This window comes from Camelus ferus, chromosome 20, assembly GCF_009834535.1.
Source record: "Camelus ferus isolate YT-003-E chromosome 20, BCGSAC_Cfer_1.0, whole genome shotgun sequence".
Lineage (NCBI taxonomy): Eukaryota > Metazoa > Chordata > Mammalia > Artiodactyla > Camelidae > Camelus > Camelus ferus.
Window position 1 is genome coordinate 11,114,006 of NC_045715.1, and position 12,966 is coordinate 11,126,971.

At 47.6% G+C, this 12,966-nt stretch overlaps 1 protein-coding gene across 1 annotated transcript in view; it reads left to right on the top strand.

Annotated features, from left to right (window-relative positions):
• The first annotated feature begins 2,184 nt into the window (after window positions 1–2,184).
• Window positions 2,185–12,966, top strand: part of GMPR (guanosine monophosphate reductase) — a 40,845-nt gene continuing 30,063 nt past the window's right edge. Inside the window, exons 1-2 of the mRNA XM_006191355.3 lie at window positions 2,185–2,412; window positions 11,211–11,330. Of these exons, the coding sequence (XP_006191417.1) occupies window positions 2,326–2,412; window positions 11,211–11,330 (207 nt within the window). The 5' untranslated portion in view covers window positions 2,185–2,325. The remainder of the gene's footprint in view (window positions 2,413–11,210; window positions 11,331–12,966) is intronic.

The following is a 12,966-nucleotide window of genomic DNA, read 5'->3' on the forward strand; positions in this document are numbered from 1 at the left end:
AAATTTTCCCACGAAGCCTTTGAAAATGTTTAGTCCTATTTATAAATGTTATTAAATTTCTCTTAAACGTGTTACACTGCATATTTAAATTTAATATATTCTTTTTCCTTTTAGTGCTTCAATTGACTTAACAAATAAAAATCTTCCCATGTATTTAAATAACTCATAAATCTACTAAATTAAAAAAATATAAATATGTTGAACCTTATGTTCTTGTGACTGTTGCAACTTTGCATACAGACTTGGTAAGACTGTAACTTAAAATAACAAATCGTAGGGGAGAAAAAATAATTTCCCCTCTACCCTTCTGAGTTCTTAGCTGAGATCCCTGGAACATGACTTTGCGCCTGGGAAGAAGGCTGGTATGCTGGAACATGTTCCAGAAGGAAGGGAAATGGACTGTGCAAAGTGAACTTCTGTTTCTATTCTAACAGAGAGGGAGAGGGCAAGAAACCTAGAGGTAACCCAGCAAGGTCAACCCAAGGAGACTTTTTCTTTAAGACGCTGTAGGTAACAATGACTCTAAAGCCCTGTACTTAAACCCCAGGCAGATGCTTAACATGGTTAGTTTTTTTTCCCTCTTGGGAGAGTAAGTTTTAAATAACCATATAGTAATTATATTTTACTTTTATTTTGTTTTTAATTAGAAACTCAAGATCAGAGTTAAGTTCCCTTTCACTACTTTGGTAATAAACAGCCCATCTGCCTGACTCACACAACGATTTGATAAGGGTCATAAACATGTCATTTGCCCAACTAATTGTGGCGACTTTCATCCTCTCCCAGATAACTTTCGTTTCCTCCTGTGAAATTTCAAGAACTTCCTGTAGGGCAAAGAGAATGAGAGAGCAAGTGGGATGGGCGAAGTCCTTCATCAGGTGCTGACATTGTGTTAAATGATTAATGTGATGCATCTTTATGGTCAGCTGTACCAAATATGAGTTCTTGACAACAGTTCAAGCCTGTAGACACCTGAAAAAGATGATCCCTGTCTTCGCGCAGTTTGCAGTCTAGTCTGAGGATATAAAACACAGAGTAACATGACCCCAAATAAATAGCTACCATTTACTGAGTAAGTATGGAACACAGACACACATTTATTTATCACAAGAGCCTGGGAGAGGATAGCATTAAACCTTTTTCTTCCTCTCTCTTTTAACTTACGAGAAAACTGAGGTTTAGAGAAATTGACTCCCCAGAGGTCACCCCGCTAGAAAGTGGGGGGGTCAGGTTTTGAACCTAGGCAGAGAAAGGTCCCAGGACAAAAGCAGCTTTAGTTAAGGTTGTAGTACGTTTTAAGGACTGAGAGATTTATATTTAACTTTACTGCGACCTTGGGCAAGTTATTTCGTTTCTATGGTCCTCATTTTCCTTATCTGCAAACTGGCTCCTTCTTCATTGGGTTGTTGTGAGAATGAGCGAGAAGGTGCAGGCACTTAAGCACATTCCTAATGTGTAATTAGGGCTCCGTGTGGTCAACAAGTGAATTAAAAATAAACTGGCCTCAGCGGTAACTCTCAGAGGGACTCAGGTCCCTGGAATCCCAGGATCTGCGCTGACTGTCGACTCCACTGCTTTTACCCAAATGAACAAACTAACCCACCAAACCCCGAAATCCAAAGGGGATCCAAAAATTGCCTCAACAAGCCCACTGCTGCTAAATAAATTCACCTGCGCACACTCTTGTCCTTAATTCTATCCATTTTCCCAAGGGTTTCTTAATTTTTGGCACGTGAGACGCGTGACTCAGCACTGGGTGAGCACTTGAGGCTTGAAACTGGAGAAAGGAGAAGGGAAACCTCTCAAGGAGTGGACTTCACCTTTGGGTAAGGCAGTCATATGCCAAGTCTCCTCCCTATGGGGGACCTCGGTGACAGGCTAGACAGTGTGCATTCCCCACCTCGTCCCCAACCCTCGCCACTTCGGTCGCCGCACGAGAAAGGCCGTAAACGGGCGGGCTGCAGCTTAAAATGTCACACAAGCGGACTTCTTATCGGGTGTCTGGTCTGGCCCCTACTCGCCCATTCCCCCCTCCCCTCTCCACCTGGGGCCCCTAGAGCCGGGGCGGGGGCGGGGCCCACAGGGAGCGGGGGCGGGCCGGGCGCGGCCTGGGGCGCCAGGCGGCCTTAAGGGCGCAGCGTGCGCGCCCGGCCGCCCGTAAGCACCCGCCGCGGCACAGCGTTCGCGCCGCCCCGCCCCGCCCCCCGCGCTCCGCGGGCCCCGCCCATCCGCACGCCGGGCCTCTCCCGCCCCCTCCCGGCGCCGGCGCTGCAGGAAGGAGCTGCCGGCTCCCGCTGCGCGGGCCAGAGCGCGCAGCCCGGCACCATGCCCCGTATAGATGCGGACCTCAAGCTGGACTTCAAGGATGTCCTGCTCCGACCCAAACGAAGCAGCCTCAAGAGCCGAGCCGAGGTGGGGCCCTTCGAAAGCCGCGTTGGGGTGGGATTTTTTTTTTTCCTGGGTGGCACGGGGGAGATCGGTGCAAGGCGCTGGGATGTGCCGACCTTGCCAACTTTTCTGTGTGTCTGAAGGTAGATGGGGCGCTGACCCCCTTTGCCCTCCCCACCACCAGAGACAAGGGAAAGCCAGCTGGTTCCCTGCCAGTACAGGAGGTGTCTTTATGGGGCCCGGCTCCGGTTGGGTGGGCAAGGGGAAGCGTGCAATAGAACTAGATGCCAGAGGAGTGAAGATCAAGTGGCCAACTGATTTAGAAAGAATGGAGGGAGTTGTTTAGATGAGTGAGTATAGAGGGGAAAGGACACGGTAGAGTCAGAGTACAAAGGGAGAGGGAGAATTCGAGGAGTGCCTCTTAGTGCGGAGAACTGCTGCTGCGTTACGGGGGAAACTCCAGGGCAAAAGTTCAAGGTTTACTTTCTGCATTTCAGTGGCTTTCCGGGAATGCGCCTGGGGACATATGCCTGGTGGCACCTACTTATTGGACAGCTGCAGTCCAGCCTAGTATTTGGGGAGCTGAAAGCACTGGGGTGCGGGTGTTGAGGGTGGGGGGCAAAGGCACCGCTGAGATGGGCAGTTTTGCTGGTTCTGCCTTAATGAGGTCAAAGCCTGAGAAACAGGTGGAGACCAGAGTGGAAAGATCCAGGGTGTGGGGGCAGGAGGAAGGTCAAACCATGAAGGGTAAACTAGTTGCACAGAAAGGCAGAGTCCCCTGGAGGCCTGTGTGCTAGGGACTGTGGTTTTGCCTGGTTGGCTGAGAGCTGGAGAGGAAGGTGAGGAAACTGCTGGGTCTGGAGGCAGGGGCTGCAGAAGTAAACAGGAGAAGGCTGAGCCAGCACCCCGCTCCATCGGTCCTGCTCCCAGAGCCATAAATAAATCCCCTCCAGAGGAACTGGGCTGCCTGCCTGTGTCCCGGCCTAAGTCCTAACTGCAGTGCCTGGTGCTGCCAGCTGAGGGCTTGTTTCAATTAAGGAAGCCTCCTGCTTTAGCGGATGACCAGAAGCAACCAAATCACCTTCTTAAGCTGGAGGGTTGGCAGGTGGAGCCAGAACTAGATGAGGCAAAGAATGATTAACACTTATCACCCTGGATTGGTCAACTCTGTTCCTGTCCTTCAGCGTGTCCTTTCAGGTGCTACAGAGCAGGGCAGACACTCAGAAGAAAAATAAACAGCTTTGATTGCAGGCTTGGGTCTCCTGAACTCTAAGCGGTAGCTGGTACCTAAGTCCAGATCAAGATGAGATGTGGGGATTCTGGGCAGACTGATTTGGTGGCCTCAGTAGTCTGAGTATTTGTTCACAATGCACTTAGTAGAGAGAAACTTACTTTAAGAAAAACTGTATGTTTAAAAATGAAGGTATATGTATTGTCTGAAGCAGAAAACCTCTTGAGAAGGTAAAACAGTTAGGATTTATGTAACAGAATGAGTTACTCTTTCCCAGGGAATAATATGACATCGTGCATCATTCGGCTTCATAATTTGGGCTGATTGAAACTATTAATGTCCCAGCTTCCCAGGACACCTTGCAGTCTTCATGTACACATAGCAGTTCGATCTCTGTGCCCTTGAAGTGCTTTCATATTTCCACGTTTGTGGGAGTTTGCCAGCTCCCTGCCTGGAAATCTGAGTTGACTGGTGTTGCCTTTCTAGTTAGTTCCTGTCCTGGTTTAGCTCCTTGGCTTGTGACCCCCCCATCATCTGACTGCCTGCTTCAGAGATGCTGAGGGATCTCAGTAGACCTCTAGTCCCCCCTCAGCGTTTTCTCAGTTTGCTTGTGGACACCTGAAATTTCTCGTAGGCAGATAAAAACTTGGCCTTGTGCAACCGGAGAGAATCCTAAAATGTATGCCCCTAGGTGGAATGATACCTAAATGCAAATTGGAAACTAAATGGTTAGTGACCAGACTTTGAGCCTAACCAGAGAGCAGATCTGAGTGGAGCCAGGAGAGAAAACATTGGAACCTGGAGAGAAAACATAACCTGTTACATCAGTCTGGCTGGGACTGGAGAGTTTTGATCGTTGACAAGATTTATCACTGCAGCAGTTTTGCCGAGAGCCAGGCCTGCACCGGATCATCAGGCAGTCAGCAGGAAATGGGGAGAAAGGCAGAGCGACCTCCCACTCAGAAGTGTAGTTCTTCTGCAAGGGTAGTTCCACAGGTGTCACATAAAATGAATTTGAAGTCAACTCCCAGAGGCAGAGGGACAGGTGGAGATAGCCAGGTGGCCTTACTGTGGTTGCACTGGATTGACAGTCCACCTCAGCTGTCCATCCACTACATGTATTAATGTCCTCACCCATCCCTGGGACACAAGGATGAGGGGCCACAGGGCTGCGTGGCAGCATTTGGGTCGTCTTTTCAAAGGAGATGATGTGTTGATTGGCAAGACCTTTGTCCTTGCTTGACACACTGAAGAGGTGATGTCATTCCTTGACTCCCCCCCCCCCCCCCGAGCATTTTCTTCCTTAGGACCCGTTCCTGGATCTCATGTCCCACCCTAGTCCTTAAGCTAGTAAGATTTCGAAAAGAACCCACAGGCCTAGCAACACAGCCCGTAACTTGGGAAGTCAGACAGTGAAGGAACTTGCAGCAGAAAATTGGCCACTTACTTGAAGGGACAGAGAAGACATGACCCCAATGAGTGATCAGTCTCCTTAAGACTCCATGGTCATTTTTTCACCAGTGGTCCAGTGAGAAGTGGACTAGCGCCAGTGAGTTCTAGTCCAGCTTAAGTGGACAACAGGCTGGCCCGAGGGGGATGAGACCATGGCAGAGAAGAGAGACTCTTGGGCTGGGAGAAAGGAGACCTGGGTTCTGTTCCAAGCTCTGCACTAATTGTTTTTAAATTTGGGGGGGGGGGATGTTAAGTTTATTTATTTATTTATTTACCTTTTTAATAATAAGAGCAGCATTTATTGACTTTACCATATGCCAGGCACTAAGTCCTTTGTGTATATTATCTCATACATCTTTTTTTAAACTTCAGTTTTATTAAGGAGTAACTGGTACATAAAATTGTAAGGTGTTTAAAATGTACGTCGTGATGATTTGCTACACTTGTACACTGTGAAAGGATTCTCCCCATCTAGGTAATTAACACATTCATCTCCTCATGTATTTATTTATTTATTTATTATTTGATGAAAACATGTAAGTTCTACTCTCTCAGTGAATTTCAATTATACAGTACCGTTCTACCAGCTAGGGTCATCGTGTTTTACATTAGGTCCTCAGACCTTATTCATCTTATAGTGGAAAGTTTATGTACTTTTACCAACCTCTCCCTATATCCCCTACTCCACCTCCTAGCAACCACTTTCTGCTCTGTTTTTAAGAATTCAACTTTCTTTTTTTTTTTTCTAGATTCCACATATAAGTGGCACTGTGCAGTGTTTGCTTTCTCTGGTTTATTTCGCTTAGCATAATACCCTCAAGTCCATCCATGCTGTCTCAAATGGCAGAATTTCCTTCCTTCTCATGGCTGAATAGTGTTTAATTATACATATATATGTATGTATTATACACACACACACCCCCACCCCACACCCCACATCTTCTTTATCCACTCATCTACTGATGGACATTTGGGCTGTTTCCATGTCTTGACTACTGTGAATAGTGCTGCAATGAATGTGGCAGTGCAGGTATCTCTTCCGTATCTTATTTGTATTGCCTTTGTCTGTATACCCAGAAATGGGATTGCTGGATATGGTAATTATATTTTTAAGTTTTTGAGGAACCTCCATACTGTTTTCCATAGTAGCTGCATCAATTTACATTCCCACCAATAGTACACAAGCGTTCCCTTTCTCCAGATCCTCTCCAACATTTATTTGTGGTCTTTTTTGATGATTGCCATTCTGATGGGTGTGAGGTGATACCTTATTGTGGGTTGTTTGCATTTTCCTGATGATTAGTGATGTTAAGCTTTTTCTCACGTCTGTTGGCCATCTCTGTTTTCTTCAGGAAAGTGTCTATTCAGTTCCTCTGCCCATTTTTATTCATTTTTCAGTTTTATTAGGTAGAATTGTTACAGTTTGACTGCACATATACAATATATTGCATGTAAATACATATATATAATATACTGCACATTCTTTTTAGTTTACATATATGTACAGACCTTTGTTTCTAAGAACAGTTTAGAGCTTTAGCTTTTTAAACTTATATAGTTATCAAAGGAATAAAGCCAACCACAAAATAAGAATCAACAATGTGGTAATCCAATCATAAAGGACAGTCAGATATGCTTACACATATTTAAGAGATCAGTCATCTAAGTTGTAAATAAGTAGTTCACTTGTGTCCTTTTTTTTTTTTTTGATTCCACATATAAGTGATATCATGTGGCATTTTTCTTTCTCTTTCTGACCTACTTCACTTAGAATGACAATCTCTGGGTCCATCCATGTTGCTGCAAATGGCATTATTCTTTTTGATGGCTGAGTAGTAGTCTGTGTGTGTGTGTGTGTATCTATATATGTATATATACACCCCACATCTTCTTTATCCAGTCATCTGTTGATGGACATTTGGGTTGTTTCCATGTCTTGGCTATTGTAAATAGTGCTGCAATGAACATTGGGTGTCTTTTGGAATTTTATTTTTCTCTGGGTTTAGGCCCGGGAGTAGGATTTCTGGATCATATGGTAAGTCTATTTTTAGTTTTTTAGGGACTCTCATACTATTTTCCATAATGGCTGCACCAAACTACATTCCCATCAACATTGTGGAGAGTTCCCTTTTCTCCACACCCTCTCCAGCATTTATCATTTGTGGACTTTTGAATGATGGCCATTCTGACTGGTGTGAAGTGACACCTCTTTGTAGTTTTATTTTTTTAATGGAGGTACTGGCGATTGAACCCAGGACCTCGTGTGTGCTAAGCATACACTCTACCACTGAGCTATACCCTCCCGCTGTGCTGATTGTTTTATTACCTGGGCTCTGTATGAGTGTCCTGGGGCTGCTGTCACAGAGCACTGCACAGGGTGGCTCACACAACAGAAATGTATTGTCTCCCAGCACCTGAGGCTGCAAGTCCCAGATGAAGACATCAGCAGGGCTGATTCCTTCTGAGGGCTGGGTGGGAGGCTCTCCCATGTTTCTCTCCTTCCTTCTGGTTGTTTACACACAACCTTGGTGTTCCTTGGCTTGTAGGTGCATCACTGGGATCTCTGCCCTCCTCTTCAGTCAGCATCCTCCTCTGTGCGTCTCTGTTAAAATGTCCTCTTTTTATAAGAACAGCAGTCATGCCGGGAGGAGACCTCCCCTAATGACCTCATCTTACCTTGATTATCCACCAAGACCCTGTTTCCAAATGAGGTCACATTCACAGGTGCTGATGGTAATCTCAGTGCCTTTTTGGGGACACAGTTCAAACCATACAACCTCTGTAAATTTTGCTCCCTAACATTCAAGGGTTTGGCTTGTCTTGTTCTTCATGAATGCATCAGAATAACCTAGGGAGACACTCCAGAATACACACGTTGTCTCTCACACAAAGGTTCAATTTATTAAGTTTGGGGCGGCCTGAGCATGTGTAGCTTGGGGATCATCCTGCTGTGATTCTGATGCGCACGCAGATGCCGTGGACTGGCTGCCAGGGCCTCTGTGTTTGTGGACCCTGTGGCTCTCTGGTGACGGGCAGCGGCTCGCACTTCTCTGAATCCTGACAACTGACAGCGAAGCTTCCAGGGTACCGAGCGTGTTCAGAGGGCCACCCTGGGGTCCGCCGAGCGTTGCCCTGAAAGGCTAGGGGCCAAAACACAAGCTCCTTCTTATCCCTTAGCTGGACATGAATGTATTCCACCCTTTTTGAGCCACTAGGACTAAAGTGATGAAAGGCATTGTCCCTACACTTGACCACAGCTTACAGGTGAGATGGGTAATGAATAATTGATTTAATAAGAGAATTGCTTTAATCAGTACCATCCATAGCTTTAGGCAAGAGGCCCCTGTCCTGGACCCCACTTCTGCACCCGTCCCCTCCTCACTGGACGGAGCCAAGGGCGGGGCCTTTCCCTCTAGGCTGTGCTCTAGGTACTCAGGGTCCTGGGCTTCCTGCCCAAATGCGTGGAGCTGACTCCAAGGCCTGTAGGGGCCCCTTCCCCAGGTGTGTTTCCCCAGGGCCAGCCGTGCTGCTCACGTCTGAGCTGAGAGTGGCCAGGTGATCGCTGTTTGTGGGAGTGGCCGTGTGTGCATGGAGCTTGGTGTGCAGACTGGGGTGTCTGTGTGTGCACAGGAGGATGTGGGTGGGAAGAGAAGGGGGTGAGGATGCGGGCGTGGGGGCGGTGGCCGGCTCCCATGACTCTACTTGCTGTGCTTTCCAGGTCATTAACGAAGCTGTGTTGTCGAGGTTGGAGGACAGAACAGAATTTGCGTAGCAGCTTCTTACACGTTACTCATAACCTGGCGGGGTTTAGACACGTGGTCGGTGGGCCTCCATTTGTACTTCCAGGCCCCCGCATGTCGGGCCGGAGGACTGACGAAAGCGAAGGTGTGTCTGAAGAGCAGCAGAAACATGTATTTCTGAGGTGGGGAAGGGGTGACTCATTACTTTCTGTGCCCTTTGCAACCAGGCTTAGTGAGGTAGGCATTTGGAGGCGCTATATTTGGTGCATTGACCGGCTGTGGCAGAGTAAATGCCAGGTTCTGTTCCTGGGAGGCTGGAATATTTAAAGTATTTATCTCTCAGTGAACAGCTGGTCTATTTTGGGCACGTGTGTTTGTCTTTCTGACCGTGTGGATAAGGCTGGGGAAGATACTTTACTTCTCACTCCTAGAATTAAGGCTTGCGTAGCCCCCGCCATGTGGAGTAGACCAGAAATGAGGGGGATAGTTCATTGTCAAGGCTGACCTTTTCCACGAGAAACTCTGATTTTCAAGTACTGCTGATAGGTTTTGGAGTGCTGGGGAAAACCCGCTGTGAGCTCAGCCGGGTGCGGAGTGTAGCAGCTCTCTCCTGGGCTTCTTGGGAGGAGTGTAAGTAATTTGAGAGCGAGGATTTCTGATTGTTTTCAGTCTGTGGAGCCACAATGTTAGAGGGCCATTAGCAGCACAGAAGGTTGCAACGCTGCGGCTCCTTCAGCTGTCTTTCAGAATGTAGATCGAACTTGCTTCACTGAAGTAGAGCTGAGCATGACAATGAAGGAAGTCGGGAAAGGGATGAGTTGCCTCCCACGTGTGGTCCCGCAGTGGCAGCATCTCATTTCCCCTCGCTGATAGCTGGGTAAGGCCAGTGCCGCCACATTATGGCCTCTGTCGCCCAGGAAGCCTTCTGGACACGGAACGCTGTGAAAAGGCTGAAAGATCTGAAACGTTCTCTGCTGTTGTGACGTGTTGATGGCAAAGTGAAGGTGGTCTCCCATGAAAAAGAATAGAAGGCGGCTCTAGGTAAACACTGGTAGGGAATGATTATTATTACTGCTGTCGCCAGTAAGCCAGGATGAATGCAGGTCCAAATTATTTCAGAAACTTAAGATTCACACCAGTGTTTCTCCTGCCAGTTCTCCTTGGGAAAGCACCCAGTTCCAGGGGAGTCTGTATCCCTCAGGGTCCAACTGAGGAAACAAACAGTGCTGAATAGTTACAACAGGAAATTTAATCCAAGGCATTGTGATACAGCTTAGATACCAGACAGGATACTGAGGGATGACCCCAGAGACTGGCAGCGGAGAAACCACTTCCAAAGGGGAGGAGCCCAAGGGTTGGGACCATTCTGAGCTGGAACCAAGACCATGCAGGTCAAGGTAGAGGGGGTCTGGGAGCACTACTCTGACCACATCCATGCCCATCTCCCCCACTGTCCTCCAGTGTCCCACCCAGGGACTTTGCTGGCCAAACCTAGCCAGAAACCAGCCTGGGAAGTGGAGCCTGCAGGGGTGGCTTCCTTGTGATAAGAGCAGAGCAGGGGAAGGATGAGCACTGCATCTGTGAGCACAGGGGCCCGGGATCTGATTTTGATTCTGCCAGTTCTTGGTGAGCGCCTGGCCCTTAGCACTGCTGAGCCCACCACCCCGGCCTGGCTCATGCTCTGGGTTCCTAATTGTGGAGTTAGTTACAAATGTCCTGAAGTTGGAGTTACCACAGCATTAGAGAGCCCTCCCTCCAGGTCTTTGCAGGTCAGAGGAACAAGTGGTTTTGTGCATAGACAGAGCTACAGTGTTCTCCCTCCCAGCTCTGAAGGATGCTGATCATTCTGAAGCAGCTGAGAAGGTTAAAAGGTAAGGGATTAACGGTTTGCTGCTCACCGCAGGGTGAATTTGGAGTGCCTGGTCCTCTGGGAAGGTGAGAATTAAAGGGAGGGCCTTGGTTGGCAGGGTCGAGTGGAGTGGATTTTCTCAGAAGAGGAACAGTCCCTCCGTGTTTGGAAGTGGGGGAAGGTGACTTGGATGTAGGTGTGTAGGGCTGGAATGAACCAGACTGGGGACAGAAGGTGGCACTGGGCTGGGAGAGGCTATTGAAGGAGAGAGTTTTCAACTCGGAGGCCGGACTGGATGGCAGAACAACCAGTGCCTTGTTCTTGCTTGAGGATGGTAAGGAGCCCGGTTCAGTTTTTGTACCTGGATCACAACCTGTGACTCCGGTTCCTCAGGGACTCACTGTCTTTGGAACACCTGTTCCAATCCCTAAGAGGATCCAGGGACCCGAGGGACACACACATCCTTTGTGTCTTTCCATTCGCTCCAAACTGGAGAAATGCCGTACCAATCACGTCAAGAGCCAAGCCCTTCTTTTCCCTTTTGCAATAGGTGGATCTTGAGCGAACCTTCACGTTTCGAAACTCGAAGCAGACCTACTCAGGGATTCCCATCATCGTGGCCAACATGGACACCGTGGGGACGTTTGAGATGGCCGTGGTGATGTCACAGGTAGGATGGTGGGCTTTTTCTGTCCGCTGCTCATGCACCGGTTGGGGTGTCAGGAGCTCACCTTGGACTTGTTCAGACACAGGGAGGGAGAGAGAAGGGAGACCCTTTGGGTCATTTGCTGTGGCCGAACTATGTAGTTCTGAATCTGAGTGTTGCTGGAGACACTTCTTTTTCTCTCTTCACCCAGAAGATGGATGGAGCCTGGACGTCGCATTCAGTGAGATGTTCTAGATTCTGCATCCATTTCTTCCTTGAAAACGCCCACGAGAGTTTTGGAAATGATAGAGATACAAAAAGAAGTTGGATATTGTCCTGTATTATAAAGTTAGATGAGTGTCATATTAATAGGAGAGTGACAGCACCTGTAAAATTAAGACAGAACCGCTTCATCTGTCCTATAGCATCTACATCATTATGTAGAAAACTTAGGTGCCAGACTCTGGATATGATGTGTATGATGTGGTCACAACTCCAGCGGGCAGCTTCCTGATACAGATGAGGAAACTGAGGCAGAGAGAGAGCGAGGAGAGTCATTTGGCTCAAGGCACTTAGCCAGGTAGACACAGAGCCAACGTTTGAAGTCAGACTGACTCCAGAATAAGGGATTTCCCCCCCAGTTTACACTGACAGATCATCATACAAGCTCATGGTCCCTTGAGTCGGCTGCTGTCTTGTTTCCTGCAAAGGGAGTGGCTAGTATTCTGGCCTTGGGAAAAATAAAGGGCAAGTTATTTGTGGGCAGAACCTTCATCTCGCACATCTGTGTCTGAGGTTGAGTGAGTCTTATTCATCATAGATGTGAAGTGTTTGCTTCTGATGCGGGGTGTCTGTGCATCTATTTCTGTGCATGGTGCCTGCCAAGTGAAAAGATAAATCCAATTAGTTGAAAGAGTGTCTTGCTGTGGGCAGCACGGCTAACCCCAGGAGGTGCTGGGATTCATTATTAGCCAGTGATTAGAAGGAAGATTTTCAAACAGATTATTAACTCACATAATGGAGTAGGGGGTGGTCTGTCTGAGTCCAGGATCAGTTGTACCATCTGTCTACCCTCAGCCCCCACCAAGCTTTGGGCTGGAGGCTAATACATTAATTGCTAAAGGAATTGGTATTTTTTCTCCCTATCTTTTCCTCGCTCTGCCCTGTGATGATCAGCCATTGCTACTAATAGGTTATGTATTAGCGTGAAAATTCGTGGAGTCAGGAAGCAGTAAATAGCCCAGATTAGTTCACATATCAGGTTACCAGTCCATGAAAAACGTGCTACTTGTTCTGCTCTCCTCTTGTGCACAGGGAATGAGACAATGTATACCAAAGTAGCTAACTATGTGCAGGTACTGTGGATTTTCTTTCTAGGATCCACTGAATTAATTCCTTGTGTTAATGTAAGTCATAGAATTTTAGGATAGGAAACTGTAGGTGGGGAAATAGACGGAGAGAAGTTAGGAGTGAGGCCCTGATCCTGGAGGAGGAGCCTGGGTTCTGCATTCAGATTTGCGTTTGACTCCGGCCTTTGCCCCATTTTGGCCAAGCAGTTGTTAATTTCTTAAACTTAAGTTTCTTAAGCCCCATTTCTGCCCATAAAGCTAATATTGCTGTACAGAGTTGTTCTGGGAGGTAAATGAAATAATGCGTGTGA